Genomic DNA, 24833 nt, shown 5'->3' on the forward strand with positions numbered 1-24833 from the left:
ACCGTGCTCGTAACTACACTGTCTATTCCAAACTTATTCACATGTTACTTCAGGCTAAAAAGCATGATGAGCTACTCGCTAAGAATGGCTCTCAGCGCCCAGTTGGGGCACAACCTTTACCTGAAGTTCATCTGAATGTCGCGAATAGACAGAAGTTTAATGGTACCTTTCGAGGTAAATAGTCCAATTTCGAGCACCAGAGAAAGCGCAATGGGAACAGAAAATTTAGAAACTTAGGCAAGGGAAAAGGTGTTGGGGAACGTCGCATGGGAAACAAAAATTTTCCTACGCGCACGAAGACCTATCATGGTGATGTCCATCTACGAGGGGGATTTCAGATCTACGTACCCTTGTAGATCGCACAGCAGAAGCGTTAATAAACACGGTTGATGTAGTGGAACGTCCTCACGTCCCTCGATCCGCCCCACGAACCATCCCACGAACCGTCCCGCGATCCGTCCCACGATCCGCTGTGATCTAGTGCCGAATGGACGGCACCTCCGCGTTCATCACATGTACAGCTCGACGATGATCTCGGCCTTCTTGATCCAGCAAGAGAGACGGAGAGGTAGATGAGTTCTCCGGCAGCGTGACGGCGCTCCAGAGGTTGGTGGTGATCTAATCTCAACAGGGCTCCGTCCGAGCTCCGCAGAAACACGATCTAGAGGAAAAACCGTGGAGGTATGTGGTCGGGCTGCCATGGAAAAGTTGTCTCAAATCAGCCCGAAAACCTTCGTATATATTGGTGGGAGGGAAGGGGCCTTGTCGGGTTCGGCCGAAGGGGGGGAGGAGGAGTCCTCCTCCAATCCTAGTCCAACTAGGATTGGAAGGTGGAGTCCTTCCCTTCCTTCCCACTTCCCCTTCTTTTTTTTTCTTTCTCTTTGATTTTCTTATCTCCCTGCGCAGGGGCCTCTCTGGGCTTGCCCACCAGCCCAGTAAGGGCTGGTGCGGCACCCCTAAGGCCTATGGGCTTCCCCGGGGTGGGCTGCCCCCACGGTGAACATCCGGAACCCATTCGTCATTCCCGGTACATTCCTGGTAATTCCGAAAACCTTCCAGTAATCAAACTAGGTCATCCTATATATCAATCTTCGTCTCCGGACCATTCCGGAAACCCTCGTGATGTCCGTGATCTCATCTGGGACTCCGAACAACATTCGATGACCAACCATATAACTCAAATACGCATAAAACAACGTCGAACCTTAAGTGTGCAGACCCTGCGGGTTCGAGAACTATGTAGACATGACCCGAGGGAATCCTCGGTCGATATCCAATAGCGGGACCTGGATGTCCATATTCGATCCTACATATTCTATGAAGATCTTATCGTTTGAACCTCAGTGCCAAGGATTCATATAATCCCGTATGTCATTCCCTTTGTCCTTCGGTATGTTACTTGCCCGAGATTCGATCGTCAATATCCGCATACCTATTTCAATCTCGTTTACCGGCAAGTCTCCTTAATCGTTCCGTAATACAAGATCTCGCAACTTACACTAAGTCACATTGCTTGCAAGGCTTGTGTGTGATGTTGTATTACCAAGTGGGCCCCGAGATACCTCTCCGTCATACGGAGTGACAAATCCCAGTCTTGATCCATACTAACTCAACTGACACCTTCGGAGATACCTGTAGAACATCTTTATAGCCACCCAGTTACGTTGTGACGTTTGTTACACACAAAGTATTCCTCCGGTGTCAGTGAGTTATATGATCTCATGGTCATAGGTACAAATACTTGACACGCAGAAAATAGTAGCAACAAAATGACACGATCAACATGCTACGTCTTTTAGTTTGGGTCTAGTCCATCACATGATTCTCCCAATGATGTGATCCAGTTATCAAGCAACAACACCTTGTACATAGTCAGAAGACCCTGACTATCCTTGATCAACTAGCTAGACAACTAGAGGCTTGCTAGGGACAGTGTTTTGTCTATGTATCCACACATGTATCTAGGTCTTCATTCAATACAATTATAGCATGAATAATAAACGATTATCTTGATAGAAGAATTATAATAATAACTTATTTATCATTGCCTCTAGGGCATAATTCCAACAGTCTCCCGCTTGCACTAGAGTCAATAATCTAGCCCTCACATCACCATGCGAATTACATTGTAATTGATCTAACACCCATACAGTTCTGGTGTTGATCATGCTTTGCCCGTGGAAGAGGTTTAGTCAGCGGGTCTGCTACATTCAGATCCGTGTGCACTTTGCATATATTTACGTCCTCCCCTTCGACGTAGTCGCGGATGAGGTTGAAGCGTCGTTTGATGTGTGTGGTCTTCTTGTGAAACCGTGGTTCCTTTGCTAAGGCAATTGCACCCGTGTTGTCACAGAACAAGGTTATTGGATTTAGTGCGCTTGGCACCACTCCAAGATCCGTCATGAACTGCTTCATCCAGACACCCTCCTTAGCCGCCTCCGAGGCAGCCATGTACTCCGCTTCACATGTAGAATCATCTACGACGCTTTGCTTGGAACTGCACCAGCTTACCGCACCCCCATTAAGAATAAATTCGTATCCGGTCTGCGACTTAGAGTCGTCCAGATATCAAAGCTTGCATCAACGTAACCTTTTACGGCGAGCTCTTCGCCACCTCCATACATGAGAAACATCTCCTTAGTCCTTTTCAGGTACTTCAGGATATTCTTGACCGCCGTCCAGTGATCCACTCGTGGATTACTCTGGAACCTGCCTGCCATACTTATGGCCAGGCTAACGTCCGGTCTAGTGCACAACATTGCATACATGATAGAACCTATGGTTGAAGCATAGGGGACGGTGCTCATATGCTCTCTATCTTTATCAGTTGCTGGGCACTGAGTCTTACTCAATCTCGTACCTTGTAAAACTGGCAAGAACCCCTTCTTAGACTGTTCCATTTTGAACCTCTTCATAACTTTATCAAGGTATGTACTTTGTGAAAGTCCTATCAGGCGTTTCGATCTATCCCTATAGATCTTAATGCCTAGAATGTAAGCAACTTCTCCTAGGTCCTTCATAGAGAAACTTTTATTCAAGTAATCCTTTATGCTCTCCAAAAACTCCACGTTGTTTCCAATGAGCAATATGTCATCCAGATATAATATTAGAAACTCCAATGAGCTCCCACTCACCTTTTTGTAAATACAAGATTCTCCAACCACTTGTATAAACCCAAATGCTTTGATCACCTCATCAAAGCGTTTATTCCAACTCCGAGATGCTTGCACCAGCCCATAAATGGACCGAGGAGCTTGCACACTTTGTTAGCATTTTTAGGATCGACAAAACCTTCGGGTTGCATCATATACAACTCTTCCTTAAGGAAACCGTTAAGGAACGTCGTTTTGACATCCATCTGCCAGATTTCATAATCGAAAAATGCAGCTATTGCTAACATGATTCTGACGGACTTAAGCATCGCTACGGGTGAGAACGTCTCATCGTAGTCAACTCCTTGAACTTGTGAAAAACCCTTTGCCACAAGTCGAGCTTTATAAATGCTCACATTACCGTCAGCGTCCGTCTTCTTCTTAAAGATCCATTTGTTCTGAATAGCCTTACGGCCCTCAGGTAGTACTTCCAAAGTCCACACTTTGTTTTCATACATGGATCCTATTCGGGCTTCATGGCCTCCAGCCATTTGTTGGAATTCGGGCCCACCATTGCTTCTTCATAATTCGCAGGCTCATTGTTGTCCAACAACATAATTGATAAGACGGGATTACCGTACCACTCTGGATTAGTACGCGGTCTCGTCGACCTACGAGGTCCCATAGGAACTTGATCTGGAGTTTCATGATCATCACCATTAACTTCCTCCTCAACCGGCGTCGCAATGACACGGGTTTCCCCTTGCCCTACGCCACCATCCAGAGGGATGAGAGGTTCGACAACCTCATCAAGTTCTATCTTCCTCCCACTCAATTCTCTCGAGAGAAACTCCTTCTCGAGAAAAGCTCCGTTCTTAGCAACAAACACTCTGCCCTCGGATTTGAGATAGAAGGTATACCCAACTGTCTCTTTTGGGTAACCTATGAAGATGCACTTTTCCGCTTTGGGTTCCAGCTTTTCAGGCTGAAGCTTTTTGACATAAGCATCACATCCCCAAACTTTAAGAAACGACAACTTTGGTCTTTTGCCATACCACAGTTCGTATGGTGTCGTCTCAACGGATTTTGATGGTGCCCTATTTAAAGTGAATGCAGTTGTTTCTAATGCATAACCCCAAAATGATAATGGAAAATCGGTAAGAGACATCATAGATCGCACCATCTCTAATAAAGTACGATTACGACGTTCGGACACACCATTACGCTGTGGTGTTCCAGGCGGTGTCAACTGTGAAACAATTCCACATTGTCTTAAGTGAGCACCAAACTCGAAACTCAGATATTCACCCCCACGATCAGACCGCAGGAACTTGATCTTCTTGTTTTGATGATTTTCAACTTCACTCTGAAATTGCTTGAACTTTTCAAATGTTTCAGACTTGTGCTTCATCAAGTAGACATAACCATATCTACTCAAATCGTCAGTGAAGATGAGAAAATAATGATATCCGTCGCGTGCCTCTACGCTCCTGGGACCACGCACATCGGTATGTATGATTTCCAACAAGTCACTTGCACGCTCCATTGTTCCGGAGAACGGAGTTTTAGTCATCTTTCCCATAAGGCATGGTTCGCACGTGTCAAGTGAATCAAAGTCAAGTGACTCCAAAAGTCCATCGGTATGCAGTTTCTTCATGCGGTTTACACCAATATGACCTAAACGACAGTGCCACAAAAACGTGGTGCTATCATTGTTAACTCTAACTCTTTTGGTCTCAATGTTATGTATATGTGTATTATCACTATCAAGATTCAATATGAACAATCCTCTCACATTGGGTGCATGACCATAAAAGATATTACTCATAGAAATAGAACAACCATTATTCTCTGACTTAAAAGAGTAACCGTCTCGCAACGAACAAGATCCAGATATAATGTTCATGCTCAACGCAGGCACTAAATAACAATTATTTATGTTCATAACTAATCCTGATGGTAACTGAAGTGAAACTGTGCCGACGGCGATTGCATCAACCTTGGAACCATTTCCCACGCGCATCGTCACTTCATCCTTGGCGAGCCTTCGCTTATTCCACAGTTCCTGTTTCGAGTTGCAAATATGAGCAACAGAACCGGTATCGAATACCCAGGCACTACTACGAGAGCTGGTTAAGTACACATCAATAACATGTATATCAAATATACCTGATTTTTCTTTGGCCGCCTTCATATCAGCCAGATACTTGGGGCAGTTGTGCTTCCAGTGGCCCATACCCTTGCAATAATAGCACTCCGTTTCGGGCTTAGGTCCAGCTTTGGGTTTCTTCGTCGGATTGGCAACAGGCTTGCCGCTCTTCTTTGAATTACCATTCTTTCCTTTGCCATTTCTCTTGAAACTAGTGGTCTTATTCACCATCAACACTTGATGCTCTTTACGGAGTTCTGACTCTGCGACTTTCAGCATCGCCAACAACTCGCCGGGTGACTTGTTCGTCCCTTGCATGTTGTAGTTCAACACAAAGCCCTTATAGCTTGGCGGCAGTGATTGAAGAATTCTGTCAGTGATAGCTTCTTGCGGGAGTTGAATCCCCAGCTCAGCTAGACGGTTTGAGTACCCAGACATTTTGAGCACATGTTCACTGACAGACGAATTCTCCTCCATCTTGCAAGCATAGAATTTATCGGAGGTCTCATACCTCTCGATCCGGGCGTTCTCCTGAAAGATAAACTTCAACTCCTGGAACATCTCATATGCTCCATGACGCTCAAAGCGGCGTTGAAGTCCCGGCTCTAAGCCATACAAGACTGCACATTGAACTACTGAGTAGTCCTCCTTACGTGTCAACCAAGCGTTCTTAACATCTTGGTCAGCCGTAGTGGGTGGTTCATCTCCTAGCACAGCATTAAGGACATAATCCTTCTTCCCATCTTGCACGAGAAACTTAAGATTACGAGCCTAGTCTACAAAGTTGCTTCCATCATCTTTCAACTTAGCTTTCTCTAGGAACGTATAAAAATTCAGGGTGACTGTCGCGTGAGCCATGATCTACAACACAAATATATTCAAGGTGGACTTAGACTATGTTCAAGATAATTAGAGTTTAACTTAAGCAAATTACTTGCTAAACTCCCACTCAAAAAGTACATCTCTCTAGTCATTTGAGTGGTTCATGATCCAATTCCACTAGCTCAAGTCCGATCATCACGAGAGTTGAGGATAGTTTCAGTGGTAAGCATCCCTATGCTAATCATATCAACTATATGATTCATGATCGACCTTTCGTCTCATGTGTTCCGAGGCCATGTCTGCACATGCTAGGCTCGTCAAGCTTAACCCGAGTGTTCCGCGTGTGCAACTGTTTTGCACCCGTTGTATGTGAACGTTGAGTCTATCGCACCCAATCATCACGTGGTGTCTCGAAACGACGAACTGTAGCAACGGTGCACAGTCGGGGAGAACACAATTTCGTCTTGAAATTTTAGTGAGAGATCACCTCATAATGCTACCGTCGTTCTAAGAAAAATAAGGTGCATAAAAGGATTAACATCACATGCAATTCATAAGTGACATGATATGGCCATCATCACGTGCTTCTTGATCTCCATCACCAAAGCACCGGCATGATCTTCTTGTCACCGGCGCCACACCATGATCATCCATCAACGTGTTGCCATCGGGGTTGTCGTGCTTCTTATGCTATTACTACTAAAGCTACATCCTAGCAAAATAGTAAACGCATCTGCAAGCACAAACGTTAGTATAAAGACAACCCTATGGCTCCTGCCGGTTGCCGTACCATCGACATGCAAGTCGATATTTCTATTACAACATGATCATATCATACATCCAATATATCACATCACATCATTGGCCATATCACATCACAATCATACCCTGCAAAAACAAGTTAGACGTCCTCTAATTTTGTTGTTGCATGTTTTACGTGGTGACCAAGGGTATCTAGTAGGATCGCATCTTACTTACGCAAACACCACAACGGAGATATATGAGTTGCTATTTAACCTCATCCAAGGACCTCCTCGGTCAAATCCGATTCAACTAAAGTTGGAGAAACCGTCACTTGCTAGTCATCTTTGAGCAAAGGGGGTTACTCGTAACGATGAAACCAGTCTCTCGTAAGCGTACGAGTAATGTCGGTCCAAGCCGCTTCAATCCAACAATACCGCGGAATCAAGAAAAGACTAAGGAGGGCAGCAAAGCGCACATCACCGCCCACAAAACCTTTTGTGTTCTACTCGAGAAGAAATCTATGCATGAACCTAGCTCATGATGCCACTGTTGGGAACGTCGCATGGGAAACAAAAAATTTCCTACGCGCACGAAGACCTATCATGGTGATGTCCATCTACGAGAGGGGATGAGTGATCTACGTACCCTTGTAGATCATACAGCAGAAGCGTTAGAGAACGCGGTTGATGTAGTGGAATGTCCTCACGTCCCTCGATCCGCCCCGCGAACAATCCCGCGATCAGTCCCACGATCTAGTACCGAACGGACGGCACCTCCGCGTTCAGCACACGTACAGCTCGACGATGATCTCGGCCTTCTTGATCCAGCAAGAGAGACGGAGAGGTAGAAGAGTTCTCCGGCAGAGTGACGGCGCTCCGGAGGTTGGTGATGACCTTGTCTCAGCAGGGCTCCGCCCGAGCTCCGCAGAAACGCGATCTAGAGGAAAAACCGTGGAGGTATGTGGTCGGGCAGCCGTGAGAAAGTGGTCTCAAATCAGCCCTAATTGCTCCATATATATAGGAGGAGGGAGGGGGGCCTTGCCTTGGGGTCCAAGGACCCCCCAAGGAGTCGGCCGAGCCAAGGGGGGGAGGACTCCCCCCAAACCGAGTTGGACTTGGTTTGGTGGGAGGAGTCCCCCTCCCTTCCCACCTCCTTCCTTTTTTTTTCTTTCCTCTTGATTTTTCTTCTCTTGGCGCATTGGGCACTTGTGGGCTGTCCCACCAACCTCAATAAGGGCTGGTGTGGCTCCCCCAATGCCTATGGGCTTCCCCGGGGTGGGTTGCCCCCCCGGTGAACTCCCGGAACCCATTCGTCATTCCCGGTACATTCCCGGTAACTCCGAAAACCTTCCGGTAATCAAATGAGGTCATCCTATATATCAATCTTTGTTTCCGGACCATTCCGGAAACCCTCGTGACGTCCGTGATCTCATCCGGGAATCCGAACAACATTCGGTAACCAACCATATAACTCAAATACGCATCAAACAACGTCGAACCTTAAGTGTGCAGACCCTGCGGGTTCGAGAACTATGTAGACATGACCCGAGAGACTCCTCGGTCAATATCCAATAGCGGGACCTGGATGCCCATATTGGATCCTAGATATTCTACGAAGATCTTATCGTTTGAACCTCAGTGCCAAGGATTCGTATAATCCCGTATTCATTCCCTTTGTCCTTCGGTATGTTACTTGTCCGAGATTCGATCGTCAGTATCCGCATACCTATTTCAATCTCGTTTACCGGCAAGTCTCTTTACTCGTTCCGCAATACAAGATCCCGCAACTTACACTAAGTTACATTGCTTGCAAGGCTTGTGTGTGATGTTGTATTACCGAGTGGGCCCCGAGATACCTCTCCGTCACACGGAGTGACAAATCCCAGTCTTGATCCATACTAACTCAACTAACACCTTCGGAGATACCTGTAGAGCATCTTTATAGTCACCCAGTTACGTTGCGACGTTTGATACACACAAAGAATTCCTCCGGTGTCAGTGAGTTATATGATCTCATGGTCATAGGAATAAATACTTGAAACGCAGAAAACAGTAGCAACAAAATGACACGATCAACATGCTACGTCTATTAGTTTGGGTCTAGTCCATCACGTGATTCTCCCAATGACGTGATCCAGTTATCAAGCAACAACACCTTGTTCATAACCAGAAGACACTGACTATCATTGATCAACTGGCTAGCCAACTAGAGGCATGCTAGGGACGGTGTTTTGTCTATGTATCCACACATGTAAATGAGTCTTCATTCAATACAATTATAGCATGGATAATAAACTATTATCTTGATACAGGAATTATAATAACAACTAAACATTTATTATTGCCTCTAGGGCATAATTCCAACAATTGGATCCTACATATTCTACGAAGATCTTATCGTTTGAACCTCAGTGCCGAGGATTCATATAATCCCGTATGTTATTCCCTTTGTCCTTCGGTATGTTACTTGCCCGAGATTCGATCGTCAGTATCCGCATACCTATTTCAATCTCGTTTACCGGCAAGTCTCTTTACTCGTTTCTTAATACAAGATCCCGCAACTTAAACTAATTCACATTGCTTGCAAGGCTTGTGTGTGATGTTGTATTACGGAGTGGGCCCCGAGATACCTCTCCGTCATACGGAGTGACAAATCCCAGTCTTGATCCATACTAACTCAACTGACACCTTCGGAGATACCTGTAGAGCATCTTTATAGCCACCCAGTTATGTTGTGATGTTTGATACACACAAAGTATTCCTCCGGTGTCAGTGAGTTATATGATCTCATGGTCATAGGAATAAATACTTGACACGCAGAAAACAGTAGCAACAAAATGACACGATCAACATGCTACGTCTATTAGTTTGGGTCTAGTCCATCACATGATTCTCCCAATGATGTGATCCAGTTATCAAGCAACAACACCTTGTACATAGTCAGAAGACCCTGACTATCCTTGATCAACTGGCTAGCCAACTAGAGGCTTGCTAGGGACAGTGTTTTGTCTATGTATCCACACATGTATCTGAGTCTTCTTTCAATACAATTATAGCATGGATAATATACGATTATCTTGATACGGGAATTATAATAGTAACTTATTTATCATTGCCTCTAGGGCATAATTCCAACAAAAGGCACTGCAAAGCCCAATTTTGATAAATCTAAGCTTTGCAACAAGTGTGGATGCTACACACATTCTACCGAAAAGTGCTCAATGCCCAAGCATCTGGATATGCCGTACCAGCAATCTGAGGAACGCAAAGCACCTCAAGGGAAAAAGGCTTGAAGCCAACTCCAACCTTCATCCGCATAGCGCAAATGGAGCTCGCGATTCGCACGAAGTTCCTCCTAGACCGAGAAATGCCATGATTCCTTATCCCGTTGAGGACCCTGCTGAAACAGAGGCCATGTTGATTGAGTACACCTCAAACAATATGTTTGGTGACTTTGACTAGTCCCTCGATCTCCTTAGTGATCTACTGAAATTTGCCCATTTGTGATGATTGTAATAAGAACATAAGGATGTTGTTGTCTTCGTATCATATTGTATTGTATCAGCACATTTGATATAGTTTGTATTCTATGTATTAACATCGGGTTTTCTTATTGAAAATTCTCTTGTTTTATATAGTTTTCTACGGGAACAATCCAATGGAAGAGGAATTATGCCTTGTGGACAGTGGTACCACAATGTCCATACCGAGGGAGATGAAATATTTCCAAACTCTGAAAAAGATGAATGGAGATATTCTAACTATCGCTGGACGCGATACCGTGATTGTTGGTACTAGACGTGCCATATTCACCTTCCCAAGTGGTACACAAGTGACAATCGAGGATGCTTTATTGTATCCTGACTCATCACGTACCCTGATCAGTTATCGAGATATACATAAGAATGGTTTTCATATTGAAACCCATGAAGACAGCAAATAGGAATATCTACTCTCTACTAAAGATCGCGGATATGGCAAAAAGGTACATGAGAAAACTCCGTCTCTATCGTCTGGTTTTTACTATACGTACATCAAACCCGTGGAACATGTTGCATACAAAGTAATTTTTCATATGTTGACGCATTCCAAACCTGGCATGATCGCCTGGGCCATCCCGGAATCGGGATGATGAGAAAAATTACTAGCAATTCGAGTGGTCATAATTTGCTTGAGTCGAAATTTCCTCAATATTCTGATTTTGTGTGCACATCTTGTGCCACGGGAAAGCTAATTTTGAGGCCCTCGCATCTCAAAATACAAGCTAAACCACTTGAGTTCCTTGAACGTATTCAAGGAGACATTTGTGGTTCCATTCAGCCATTATGTGGACCTTTCAGGTATTTCATGGTTCTGATTGACTCATCTACACGATGGTCACATGTGTGTCTTCTATCCACACGGAACCATGCATTTGTCAAGATAATGAGGCAAGTCATTCAGTTGCAAGCCCATTATCCTCAGAGTCAAATTAAGTCATTTCGAATGGACAACGCTGCAGAATTCTCCTCACGTGCTTTCAATGATTATTGCATGGCTTTGGGGATTGAAGTTCATCACTTTGTTCCATATGCCCATACACAAAATGGTTTGGCTAAAGCATTTATTAATAGGATTAAACTCATTGCAAGACCTTTGTTGACGAATTGCAACTTGCCAACCTCTTGTTGGAGTCACGCTGTTTTACACGTTGCCGACTTGATACAACCGAGGCCAACTGCATACCACAGTTCTCTTCCTCTAGAATTGGTACGTGGAAATCCTCCTAGCATTTCCCATTTGCGTATGTTCGAATGTGCTGCATACATCCGGATCTCACCACCACAACGGACATCCATGGGCCCACATAGAAAATTGGGGATCTATGTCGGGTACAAATCGCCGTCAATTATTAAGTACCTGGAACCCCATACTGGGGATCTCTTCACAACCCGTCACGCTGATTGCATATTCAATGAGGAATATTTTCCGGCATTAGGGGCAGATTTCAAGTACGAGAAAGAATGCCCGGAAAATGATTGGATTGCTCATGCCATTTCATCTTCTGATCCACGTACCCATGAGACGGAACTTCAAGTTTGGAAGATCATTAATTTGCAAATCTTGAAAATAATCTGCCAGATTCATTTACTGATCTAAAAGGTGTTACTAAATCCTTAAATCCGACAAGAAATGCGCCAGAAAGAGTGGAGGTACCAATCAAAACCACTCGACTCCCTGTTCCTAAAAAGAGGGGGAGTAGTACAAACTTTGACCAGGAGCAAGCTTCTAGCAAGCAGCAAAGGAAATCGAGGAGAAAAACCTCAGAGTGAGTAAATGCAAATCAACTCAACATTGACAAACACATGATGGGTAGTATACACCCCGTGGAAGGGCAACCTCCACAACCGAGCTCCAGTGTGCATAATCTGGCTCGAACATAGGAACACCCAGAATCAATCGTATTGGGAAATCATGAAGCGTCTCTAGGGGTGCAGGAAATTTCCATCAACTATGTTGATTCTGGAGAATCATTTGACCGTAAGACTACGACCGTCGACACATATTTTGCTGAAAAGATTGCAGATACCCTTCTCACTGATGATGATCCAAGGTCTATTGTTGAGTGCCAAAGGCGCTCCGACTGGCCTAAATGGAAGGATGCAATCCAAGTAGAAATTGCCTCACTTAACAAAAGAAAGGTATTCACTCAAGCAATACCTACACCTCCCAATGTTTTCCCTGTGGGATTCAAATGGGTTCTTCTCCGGAAACAAAATGAGAACAATGAGGTGGTGAGATATAAAGCAAGGATCGTAGCACAAGGGTTCACGCAGAAATCCAAAATTTATTTCAATGAAACATATTCTCCAGTAATGAGCGGAACCACGTTCCGATATCTTATATCACTGGCAGTGAAAAATCGTCTATCCATGCAGTTGATGGACGTCGTGACCGCATATCTTTACAAGTCACTAGATTAAGACATATATAAAAAGGTTCGTAACGGAATCTGTGTCCTGAATAACAGTGCAAAACGCAACATGTATTGTGTAGAGCTGAATAAGTCGTTATATGGCTTAAGGCAGTTGGGAAGGATGTTGTACAACCGACTAAGTGAGTTTTTTCTTCAGAAAGCTTACTCCAATAGGGATGATTGCCCATGTGTCTTCATCAAGAAGTCCTCTACAGCATTTTGCATCATTTCTATGTATGTTGATGATCTCAACATCATCGGCAGTAGACCAGACATTGATGAAGCATGCAATCACCCAAAGATGGAATTTGAGATGAAGGATCTGGGTAAAACCAAATTTTACTTAGGTATTCAACTTGAGCACCTTCCCTCACGAGTCATGGTACACCAAGCTGCCTATTCCAGAAAATATTGGAGAGATTTAATATGGACAAATCCTATCCATTTAAAACGCCTATGGTGGTTCGATCTCTAGACGTAGAGAAAGATCCATTCAGACCAAGGGATGATGGAGAAGAGGTGTTGGGACCTGAAGTTCCATACCTTAGTGTTGTTGGAGCGCTTATGTATCTTGCAAATTGCATAAGACCTTATATTGCATTTGCAGTGAATCTACTTGCTAGACACAGCGCAACTTCCAGCAAACGTCATTGGTCCGTAGTAAAGACTATCTTTTGATATATCCAAGGCACAAAGGATCTTGGCCTATTCTTCCAGTTCAAGCAAAATCTGGACTCTGATATGATTGGGTATGCAGATCCCGACTATTTATTTGATCCCCATAATGTCAGATGACAGACCGGTTCTGTGTTTCTACATGGTGGTACTGCTATATCATGGAAGTCTTCAAAACAGACTGTGGTGGCAACATCTACAAACCATTCTGAAATAATTTCATTATTTGAAGCATCATGTGAATGTGTGTGGCTTTGCAGAATGATAAACCACATACAACAATTATGTGGAATTGGTTCGTTAGAATCACCCACCATTATCTATGAGGATAATGCAGCCTGTGTTGCACACATGCAAAGAGGATACATCACTAAGTAATGTCACATATTTCTCCCATGTGGTTTTCCCCCATAATCTTCAGAAAAGCGGGGAAATAAGTATCTTGCAATTCAAATCTTGCTGATCTATTTACTAAGTCTTTACCAAACTCAACATTCCAGAAATATGTTCATGGAATTGGTATGCGACGACTTAGCGACTTGCAGGCATCAGGGGGAGTCTCTTCTTGAGATATCCTTGTCTAATGACATTACATTATGCTATCTTTCGTGAGTTTATGTTTCAAGTTCTCATCAAGTTTTTCACGAACAACTTTTTGAGGAGATCCCTTTTAAGATGATAGCGGTACCCTGACAATCATGAGATGATTCTACATGGTCAAGCGTAGGTTAGGGAAAGGGTTGAGATTTATTACAAATGCAATTGGAGAAATCTTCTATTGCCCAACCGGTGTGCGGTTGCCTCCCGCACGACCACGTCCGTCTGGAACCGACGCCTCCAACCGCCGTGTCTCTCCACGCCATATAAAGGGCATCTGTAATCATCAACGAGTTTTACCGAATCACTTTTGATTCTGAACGGTTTCAATATCAATCCCATGGAACCTCGGCCAGCTAGACAAGCGAGTGGTCATCACGCGGGACCCACCGAGCCGTCGTGATTGGCAAACCATGCCTTGTACAGTACATACATGGACTACTCCGCGTATCAAAAAGCAAAGAGCACACCGTTAACCAGCAGATCAGTACGGCGTCGGTGGTCTTTCATTGGGGGCATGAGCGGTCGCTATTACCGTGAGCTCCCTCGCTCGCTGGCTCACACTGGCAGCATGAGGTGCCTCACACAAAGGGCCTTGCCTGCCAACTGAACCGTTTCGCCCGTGCAGGGCGCAGCGCTGGGGCTGCTGCGATAGATAGCCGGCGTTTTCGGCGACAGAGGCAGCTCTTCTTCGCTTCAGTGGTGCTGTGTGCGTGTTGAGCCTTTGAGCAGAGCCGCCTCCATCCATCCAGCCAGAGCGCCCGCCTGCCTGCAGAGCGATGATGGTTTGTGCTATGCATTGCAACTCAAGCTGGCCCGAGAAATTAACTAGTGCACTGCTCATGCGCGTGTGTGTGTTTGTTTGTTTGTCTGAATCCAGGCGCTGAGCGAGAGGCAGCCGCAGTCGGAGAAGAAGGCCCCGCGGTCGAGGCCCATGTCGGGGAAGGCCGTGCTCGTGCTCTGCGCCACCAGCTTCTTCGTGGGGCTGCTGCTCAGCGGCCGGATGACGGTACTCACGCCGCCGGCGTCCGGCAGCCACAGCGGCTCGAGGATCGCCCTCTTCTCCGACGACGACTGCGAGCACAGGCGTGTAAGTGTCACTACCAGGCAGCGTTTTCCTTTCCCTGGACGCCAGCACGTACATACATTGTGGATCCTGCATGCGGCTTGGCTGACCAGCCGTTTTGGCTTCTTCTTTCAGAAGCTGGAAGAAGAGAGCAACCCGAACGATGTGATGAACGAGGTGTCGCGAACCCACCAAGCCATTCGGTAAGCACCTACTCTACCATGTTGATGTTATAGTTAGTCCCAAGAGTCAAAAGTGCCAACAGTCCTAACTATATTTATGCTCTTTACGCATGTATGTATGTATGTATGTATGTATGTATGCGGTGGTGCAGGTCTCTGGACAAGTCGGTGTCGTCGCTGGAGATGGAGCTGGCGGTGGAGCGCGCCAAGAGGAACGGCGGCGTGGGCGCGGGCGTGGCGTCCAAGGGCCTCCCCAAGGTGTTCGTGGTGGTGGGCATCAACACGGCCTTCAGCAGCAAGAAGCGGCGCGACTCGCTCCGGGACACCTGGGTGCCGAGGGGCGACAAGCTCCGGCAGCTGGAGAAGGAGAAGGGGGTGGTGGTGCGGTTCGTGATCGGGCACAGCGCCACGCCCGGCGGCGCACTGGACCGGGCCATCGACGTCGAGGAGGCCGAGACCAGGGACTTCATGCGGCTGGACCACGTGGAGGGGTACCACGAGCTGTCCTCCAAGACCAGGATCTACTTCGCCGCCGCCGTCGCCACCTGGGACGCCGCCTTCTACGTCAAGGTCGACGACGACGTGCACGTCAACCTAGGTACGTACGTACTCCTATATACTTATGTACCACACCACACGCGGCACTGGACTTGCTACGAGTTTGTATTCTACCTTGTACGTACCGTACGTGGCTCCATCGAGTTTAATGGTGTTTGTGTGGTGGTTGCGCGTGCAGGGATGCTGACGAACAGGCTCGCCAGGTACCGGACGACGCCGAGGGTGTACGTCGGGTGCATGAAGTCCGGCCCGGTGCTGTCGCAGAAGTAAGTAGTTCTGTGCACCGAACTGAATAGGTTGATCGTTAATCATCGTTAGCCTAGCCAAGTAGCTAGGCCACTTGACTGATGTGTCGCCATGGGTGTATGTGGCTGCAGGGGCGTCAAGTACCACGAGCCGGAGTCGTGGAAGTTCGGGGACGAGGGGAACAAGTACTTCCGCCACGCCACGGGGCAGATCTACGCCATCTCCAGGGACCTCGCCTCCTACATCTCCATCAACCAGTGAGTATATATACTCTGCATCATATCCTAGGGTAAATCAATCATCTTGTAATTAGCGTTGTTGGTTGATGATTCTGGTTGTATGCTGGATGTGGATGTGCAGGCCCATACTTCACCGGTTCGCGAACGAGGACGTATCGCTGGGCGCGTGGCTCATCGGTCTCGAGGTGGAGCACGTCGACGACCGGAGCCTCTGCTGCGCCACGCCGCCAGGTGCGCACATCGCCATCGCCTCTGCCACACTCTAAATCGTTCTCTGCGCTGCGGTGTTATCATCTGTGAAGCTGATCTGCTCTGCCTCTCCTTCTCCGTGGGGCATGCATGCAGACTGCGAGTGGAAGAAGCAGGCCGGCAACGTGTGCGCGGCGTCCTTCGACTGGTCCTGCAGCGGCATCTGCAAGTCCGTCGACAGGATGAGGGCCATCCACAGCGCCTGCGGCGAGGGCGACGGTGCGGTCTCCAACTTCGCCGCCGCCTGATCGGCCGGCCCCCGGTGTCGACTGTCGACCAAGCTTTGTTACATGCTTTGTTTTTTTGTCAGACTTGAAAACTAGTACCATCAGAGAAAGGAAGCGTTCGTAGTTTCCCGTGGCAGGTAAACCGTAGAAACATAGCAGCGTTTTGACAACTGAGCATCTGTGGTGGTTCACTCATCGAATCCAAGGTCATGACTTTTTCATTAAGCTTTGGAGGTTGCAAGGCTTAGCTTTTACAAAAGTTAAATCATTTGCGTGTCCATTGTTAGGATTCCGAGCCAACGCTTAACAACTTATAGTCCATGGCCAAACTGCCCTCGACTAATCGATGTTAATTGTGTTTTCTTTTTTGCGGGGGAAATCAATGTTAATTATCACCGCCACCATGCTTTTGTTGTGACTGCATTCGCCTTCTCTTCCGACATCACATTAACTTTTTCTTTGAAACGCGGTCCCTTATGACTCGATTCATTAAAAAGGTCGAAGAAAATTATCTGGTTAATTAACGGAACACCGGACGAAAATCGTTACAACATGTCCGTAAAAACAAGGCACACAAGACGACTTGGCAGTCCACACAGAAACACACATATGCCGTCGAAGAGAAAAACATCGTCGAGACTGCAACCCGACGTCATCGTCATCGCGCCTCTGCGACGACGACTTCGACTCCACCATCGACGACCACCAAAGAAGCCCTCACCGCAAACAAGCATCGAGGCCTGCACCGGCCAAAGCCAAACAGTCAGCCACACGCGCAAGCCATCAAGCAATTCCGACTCTGTTGATGAGCATTGTTGGGGAAGAGCGTTGGGCTTGCGCCAGAGCCGACCACCTGTCTCGTGTCATCGTCATCGCAAGGGCCCCTCCTCAGCAACTCCGACTTCATGAAGACAAAGCGAGGCACGACGACCCCTCGAACACGCGGGAAGAGATCGACTACCAAGAACCATCAGCAAGCCAGCTCCGCCCGAAGCCAACATTGTTGCCACACAAGAAGCCACACAGAACAAACACATGCCGGACACGCACCTGCCAACCGCAACGCCGCGAGTGTCCAGTACATGAAACGTGTAAACGGGATCCGGAGCTCTTCAAGATGACATCCCAAAGAGGGAAGCGACGATGTCGACACTGTCGCCCGACCCTGACGGGCCTTAGGCTTTCACCCGAAGATCAAATCCGAGGGTGCAGAGGATACGTGGCTCCATGACGACGCCTCCAAGAAGGTTATTCGATGTCCAAAACACCGACGTGTCCGACCCGAGACCGGGCAAGCTTTCGCCCGGAGAAATCCAACACCACCAGCACCCCCACACACAACACCTCCACTGCCCCACTCACCTCTCGCACAACCACCGCGCCAGGAACACTGGAGAGACACCGATCTACACACATCCCTGCCGACCAAATACCGATGAGCCAGATCCGACCAGATATGAAAATCCACAACTGCGGCGCCACTGGAACCATCAAGTCCAGCGCATAGCTGACCCTTGCGAGGACGTGCCCACAGAGCAGGGAGAGGGGCGCACCCGCCCCTACTCGTCGGAGAAGAGCTGCTGGCTAGAGGACCAGAGCCCGCCGACGAAACTGCCGCGGCTGCCACCCATGAGAGTCGCTGCTCGGAGCCGTCGCGTCGGAGAAGCAGTCGGAAGAGCCCTTCGCTGCCGCACGGGAGAAGCCATCGGGAAGAGCCCGCGACTGCCACGTCGGAGAAGCAGTTGGGAAGAGTCCACGGCTTCCTGGATCCGTCATGCCATGGAGTGAATCGAGCCTCCCCTACCCCGAGCTGTCGTGGCCAGACGGGAGGAAGATGACCCTACCGCCGCCGTCCGTCGCCCGGGTTTAGCCCGGCGGCCTCCTTCGGCGCTGGCGCGGGGAGGGCATGGGGTGGAAGGCCGGCCCGGTGGCGCGGGCTAGGTCTCCGCCCGTGTCGCCTCGGTTGAGACGACGCGGGGCAGGGAGAGAAAAGTGCCGCATCACACTAATTTATGATCCTTCGAAATTTGAAGGACCCTTTGGTCCGCAATCATCAACCAACATTTGCTTTTTATTTTATTTTCAACAAAGGTTGTATTTTATTGGCTCAAAGTGTAGCACTAAAAATATAAATAAGAGCATCCACAGCCGAACCTTTCAAACTCGTCCCAAATGTCCGGTCATAAAAACGCGACCCAGATGGGCGTCCCAAACGGGTCTTAAATGTCAGTACTGTGCGACACCGTGCACATCTAGCACAAATTTGGGGCGAATATGGAAGCGCCCGGACGCGTCCGCCTCGATGGTTTGACGACGTGGACCCATGCGGAATCATCCTAAAATCCGGCGGTCCGACGGATGCTCCTCTTGTGTGTGTGTCTGTGTGTGTGTGTGTGGGGGGGGGGGTTATCGGTGTCAAAACTGGCAAATCTTGAGTAGGGGGTCCCGAGTTGTGAATCGTGGATCCATGGGGAACATGGAACAGAGGGGCAATATTTACCCAGGTCCGGGCCCTCTCAAAGAGGTAAAAGCCTATGTGCTCCTTGATTATATTGATGTGTGTATGATGATTAAAGAGTCGATCTACTACGAGATCAGATGAACTAAACCCTAGATGAGTAGGATGATGGTTCTGTCCTTTACGAACTAAAACCCTCTCGTTTATATAGACACGAGGGGTACCTTACACATGGTCGGTTGCCATCACGGAGTAAACTTGCCGATTCCGTATCTTGACTCGGAGGACACACCAAGGTACTGGAGGTTTCCTTTCTGAACATGGAGTCGTCTCATAGCTTGGTCTTGAAGTAATAGTCACAAAGTGGTCCACATGTCCGGCCATAAGAGATAGGCCGACGGCCCGAGGACCCCTTAGTCCCGGACTCCCTCGATAGTCCCCGAACTAGCCTCCAATGTCGGGGTCCATGATCCCTAGCAGCTTCATGTGTCTAAAGTATCCGGCTTGCGGGGCAAGTTCTTCTTCCCTTTCATGTTATGCTAATGCTAGTTCGGTCACTAATGACTTCTCAATTTCCAAACTGTGTGCGTTACTTAGCCTCGAAGGCCAACCACCCGAGTGTGAACAGTGCCTTCGCCTGACAAGTTTTAGCGAAAGGTCATGGCAGATCACAACGACTAACGAGTCATGAAAATTTGATTCACAATTTGAGGCAGTTTCTCTATTGGCGCGTCCCATCAATATGGAGATCGTGCCGTGTTGTTTAAGGGATATGAGCAATGATTCAGGTTATCCCACACACGCATAACGACCCAATTATATGGGGAAGTGGCAAGGTCTGCGGTGCAGTAAAGGGACTCTTGGTATTACGACTGCCTACAAAAGGGAAATAACTAGCAAAGCCTCCATATGCTTCTCAAATCCATTGCCATCGCCCTCCCAACCTCTTAAGCTCTAATCGCCTAGATCCATTCCTCCTTAGAATCTCCTCCAACCACTCCTTAGTTCGGCCATGACTAGTCCTGGTTCCAAGGGCGAGTGGGTGGCCTCCAGCATCACCAATGACGACATCCAGGAGCTGAAGCTCGCTGGCTACCTTCCGATTGACATCGTCCATTGCGCTCCATAGGAGGGCCATGTCATCCCCACGCCAAGGTCAGGCAAGAGGGTGGTGTTCATCCCCTACTTTATCCGGGGACTTGGCTTCCCGCTCCACCCCTTCGTTAGGGGTTTGATGTTCTTCTGCGGGCTAGATTTTTACGATCTAGGCCCAAACTCCTTCTTGCATATCTCGTCCTTCATAGTTTTTTGCGAGGCCTTTCTACGGGTCGAGTCACACTTTGGCTTGTGTCTAAAGGTCTTCAACGTCAAGCCGAAGATAGTCAACAGTCAGCAGGACGAATGGGGGGGGGGGGGTGATCAGCAACCTCCCCCGGGTTGAGTGGACGGAAGGCACCTTTATAGATACCGTTAAAATTCAACAAAACGAGTGGTTTTATATCAGCGAACCACGTGGCACGGACTGGACAACACCCTCCGAATTCAGATCCGTACCTCCCACAAGGCTGATGTCGTGGATCAAGAAGGGTCTCGACTGCGTATCAATAGCAGAGGTGAAGTCGCCGTAGAAGTGCATTCTCCAGATGATAGAGGAGAAGGTCGAACTGACCAATGCAGTTCAAATCATGCTTCATCGTTGCCTCCTACCTTGCCAACATTGGGCTTCCCCAATGTGGTCCTAGAAGCCTGACGACCCTGCCACCGTGCTCCATTTTTACCGCACCACCCATGCCAAGCTGTGGAAGGTGCTGTTCAAGCCCCAAAGGGTCTGGCCGTCGAAGGAAGAAGACATCAGCCTCGACGCCGCACACCCTCCTCGGTAGGTACAATAAAGTTTTTCTCTTATGTACGGATACTGCCTTTTAACAAGGAACTTCAACCTTTCTTCCCCACATTTACAGGGCTATCTAGAAAAATTTGTGCAGGTTGATGGCCCAACTGCGCTGTCTGAGGACCCCAGGATGACCTTGTTGACGGAAATGTTGGCCGAGGCACCGGAGAAGAAACAGAAGAAGAAGAAGAACGAGAAGAGGGAGGTCCAAGAAGGCCTCCGCTCGAAGGGACCCCTGGACACTAAGTCTGAGGATATCCAAGTCCTTTATGCTCATGGAGAGCACAGAGAGGACGAGGAGGAAAGCGACTCCTCCCGAACAAGGAAGAGGGCGGCGTCCGATGACGTCGAGTAGGATCTGCCTCCTCTTACCTTGAAAAGGCAATGCAGGGCTAAGGTGGCCCTACCTGATGACAGCTCGGACTCCCCCGAGGAGTTCGAGGCTTCTGACGTGGTTCCCCGAAGGAACCCTAGGGTCAAGCCCCCGACCCAAAGGTATGAATCCAAAGAATCTTTTGTACATTCATATTGAGGTTCGTTACTAACCATATGCACGCCTTTCACATTGTAGCCCACCACGCGACCTTTCCACCGACCGAGCCTCGCAGGGGACTCTCTGTCAGCCCAGCTAGCGGAGAGGGGGACCGCATCGCGCACCACACCTCATCCTGCTGTCGAGGAGACCAAGTAGCTTCTGTCACGGAAGACCCCTCCTGGGCCGAACATGGGGGGGGGCAGGGGTGATGACATCATGGCTGAGGTTAGTACATCGGTCATCAAAGACCAGGAGGGGGAAAACCTTATGGCGAACAAATAGGGGGATCCCCGTCAATCCAACATCTCTCCGAACACGGCCCCGAAGGCCCCAAGGCCCCCGGGGTCATCCATTGTGGCCTCCACGCAAGGGGAAGCCCAGGTGCGGCCACCAGTGCCACTCATAATAGAGCATGCCGAAACTGGGTGGCCGGCTGTGATGGAGGAGGCTTTGAATAGCTCCTCTATGGCTAAAGAACACCACGCCCTCATCGGTGCGGTTTTACAAAGTATTCGGTTTGTTCACAACGGACTGAAAGAGGCTTTCGGCGGCCTCTTGACAGGCTTCAAGGTAAATCATGTAATACCATTTTAACAAAGACAATTTACTTCATAAGGTTATGCAATCCTTGTATATAGCAGCCCCCGAGCCCTGGGTAAGTTTGAAAAAACCTCAAGCGGGGGTCAAGTATCTCGAAAAAATGTTGATAATAGTAAAAATAGACCATAGCCCCCGAGACTCTGGCAGGTTTAAAGAAGACATAACAGAGAATCTAAAACATCGATAACTCGGGAGTCTGATATGGGTGAGCAATTGCGCACGCCTCGTCTTGGGCACTGATACGTCTCAAACGTATCTATAATTTTTGATGGTTTCATGCTGTTATCTTGTCACTTTGGATGTTTTATATACCGTTTATATCTTTTTTGGGACTAACTTATTAATCCAGTGCCAAGTGCCAGTTCCTGTTTTCTGTGTTTTTTACTCTTTTCAGATCTGATTTTGGAACGGAGTCCAAACGGAATAAAATCCCCGAAATAAATTTTTCAAGAACGAAATAAGATTGGAGGACTTGAGGGCCAAGGCAGTGGGCCCACAGGGAGCCCACAAGCCCTGTTGCCGCGGCCAGGGGGGGCCACGACAACCAGGCTTGTGGCCTCCCTGGCGCTCCCCTGCCCTAGCTCTTTGGCCTATAAATTCCCTAAAATCACAGGAAAAATCAGGGCATCCACGAAAACACTTTTCCGCCGCCGCAAGCTTTCGTTTCCACGAGATCTCATCTGGAGACCCTTCCCGGTGCCCTGTCGGAGGGGACTTTGGAGTTGGAGGGCTTCTACATCAACATCATCGCCTCTCCAATGACTCGTGAGTAGTCTGGTTCAGACCTACGGGTCCATAGTTAGTAGCTAGATGGCTTCTTCTCTCTCTCTTGGATCGTCAATACAAAGTTCTCCATGATCTTCATGGAGATCTATCCGATGTAATCCTCTTTGGCGGTGTGTTTGTCGAGATCCGATGAATTGTGGATTTGTGATCAGATTATCTATGAATTATATTTGAGTCTTTGCTGATTTCTTATATGCATGATTTGATATCCTTGTAAGTCTCTCCGAGTCTTGGATTTTGTTTGGCCAACTAGATCTATGATTCTTGCAATGGGAGAAGTGCTTGGTTTTGGGTTCATACCGTGTGGTGACCTTTCCGAGTGACAGAAGGGGCAACAAGGCACGCATCGTGTTGTTGCCATCAAGGGTAACAAGATGGGCTTTCATCATAGATTTGAGGTTGTTCATCTACATCATGTCATCTTGCTTAAGGCGTTACTCTGTTCTTTTGAACTTAATACACTAGATGCATGTTGGATAGCGGCCGACGTGTGGAGTAGTACTAGTAGATGCAGAAAGTATCGGTCTACTTGTTTTGGACGTGATGCCTATAGATATAATCATTGCCTTAGATAATGTCACGACTTTGCGCGGTTCTATCAATTGCTCGACAGTACTTCATTCACCCACCGTCTACTTGCTTTCATGAGAGAAGCCACTAGTGAACACTACGGCCCCCGGGTCTATTCACAACTCTCGTTTCCACTTTCACTTTTACTTTGCTTTGTTTACTTTTTTGCTTTCAGTTCTCACTTTGCAAACAATCTATAAGGGATTGACAACCCCTTCACAGCGTTGGGTGCAAGCTCTTTGTGTTTGTGCAGGTACTTGTGACTTGACGCGATCTTCCCTCTGGATCGATACCTTGGTTCTCAAAACTGAGGGAAATACTTACCACCGCTGTGCTACATCAGCCTTTCCGCTTCGAGGGAACACCAACGCAAGGCTCCAAGGCCACGGGGGAATCCTTTGCATATTTGCCAAGGAAGTCCCTAAAGGCGTAGCCGTAGCAGAAGGATTCCTAGCGCCGTTGCCGAGGAGTATCAAGACAAGAATAGTCTCCCGTAAACACACCTATTTCTGGCGCTGTTGGAAGGTCTTTTGTTGCAGTAGCAGAAGTATTTCTGGCGCCGTTGGAAGGTCTTTTGTTGCAGTAGCAGAAGGATTTCTGGCGCCGTTGCCGGGGAGGAGATCTATCCAAGTAGGTGTCACAAACTCATCTCTTGCATTTACCTTTTTTGCCAGTTGCCTCTCGTTTTCCTCTCCCCCACTTCACATTTGCCGTTTTCATTTGCCTTTCTCCTTTGCCGTTTTCATTTGCCTTTTTGCCTTTCTCCTTTGCCGTTTTCTTTTGCCTTTTGCCGTTTTTCTTTGCCAGTTTTCTTGCTTGCTTGTGTTCTTCTTGGTTTGTTGAAGTCATCATGGCCTAGGCTTTAGTCCCCTTGTAGATGCTATAAGAGGTGTTTCGACCTCCGCACTATGACCCTTAGCCGACGTTTCCGTGCCCGGGGTGGTAGTGTGTAAGGGAAACGAGGTAATCAAGATAGGTGGTTTTAGGGCTTTTACTTAGCCATAGGAGCTTGACTGCGGGGGCTGATACATCTCCAACGTATCTATAATTTTTGATGGTTCCATGCTATTATCTTGTCAATCTTTGGATGTTTTGTATTCCTTTTATATCTTTTTTGGGACTAACTTATTAACTCATTGCCAAGTGCCAGTTCCTGTTTTTTCCGTGTTTTTGACCCTTTCCAGAGAATCAT

The 24833-nt window shown here is 47.7% G+C and overlaps 1 protein-coding gene across 1 annotated transcript; it reads left to right on the forward strand.

Moving 5' to 3' along the window:
• The first annotated feature begins 14919 nt into the window (after positions 1 to 14919).
• LOC123413027 (probable beta-1,3-galactosyltransferase 8) lies at positions 14920 to 17066 on the forward strand. Its single transcript, XM_045105976.1, has 7 exons — positions 14920 to 15124; positions 15236 to 15303; positions 15435 to 15880; positions 16019 to 16106; positions 16218 to 16343; positions 16447 to 16556; positions 16671 to 17066. The coding sequence occupies exons 1-7, from the start codon at positions 14969 to 14971 to the stop codon at positions 16820 to 16822; spliced, it is 1146 nt and encodes a 381-aa protein (XP_044961911.1). The 5' UTR covers positions 14920 to 14968; the 3' UTR covers positions 16823 to 17066.
• The last annotated feature ends 7767 nt before the right edge of the window (positions 17067 to 24833 follow it).

Source organism: Hordeum vulgare, chromosome 1H (genome assembly GCF_904849725.1).
Source record: "Hordeum vulgare subsp. vulgare chromosome 1H, MorexV3_pseudomolecules_assembly, whole genome shotgun sequence".
NCBI classification, from domain to species: domain Eukaryota; kingdom Viridiplantae; phylum Streptophyta; class Magnoliopsida; order Poales; family Poaceae; genus Hordeum; species Hordeum vulgare.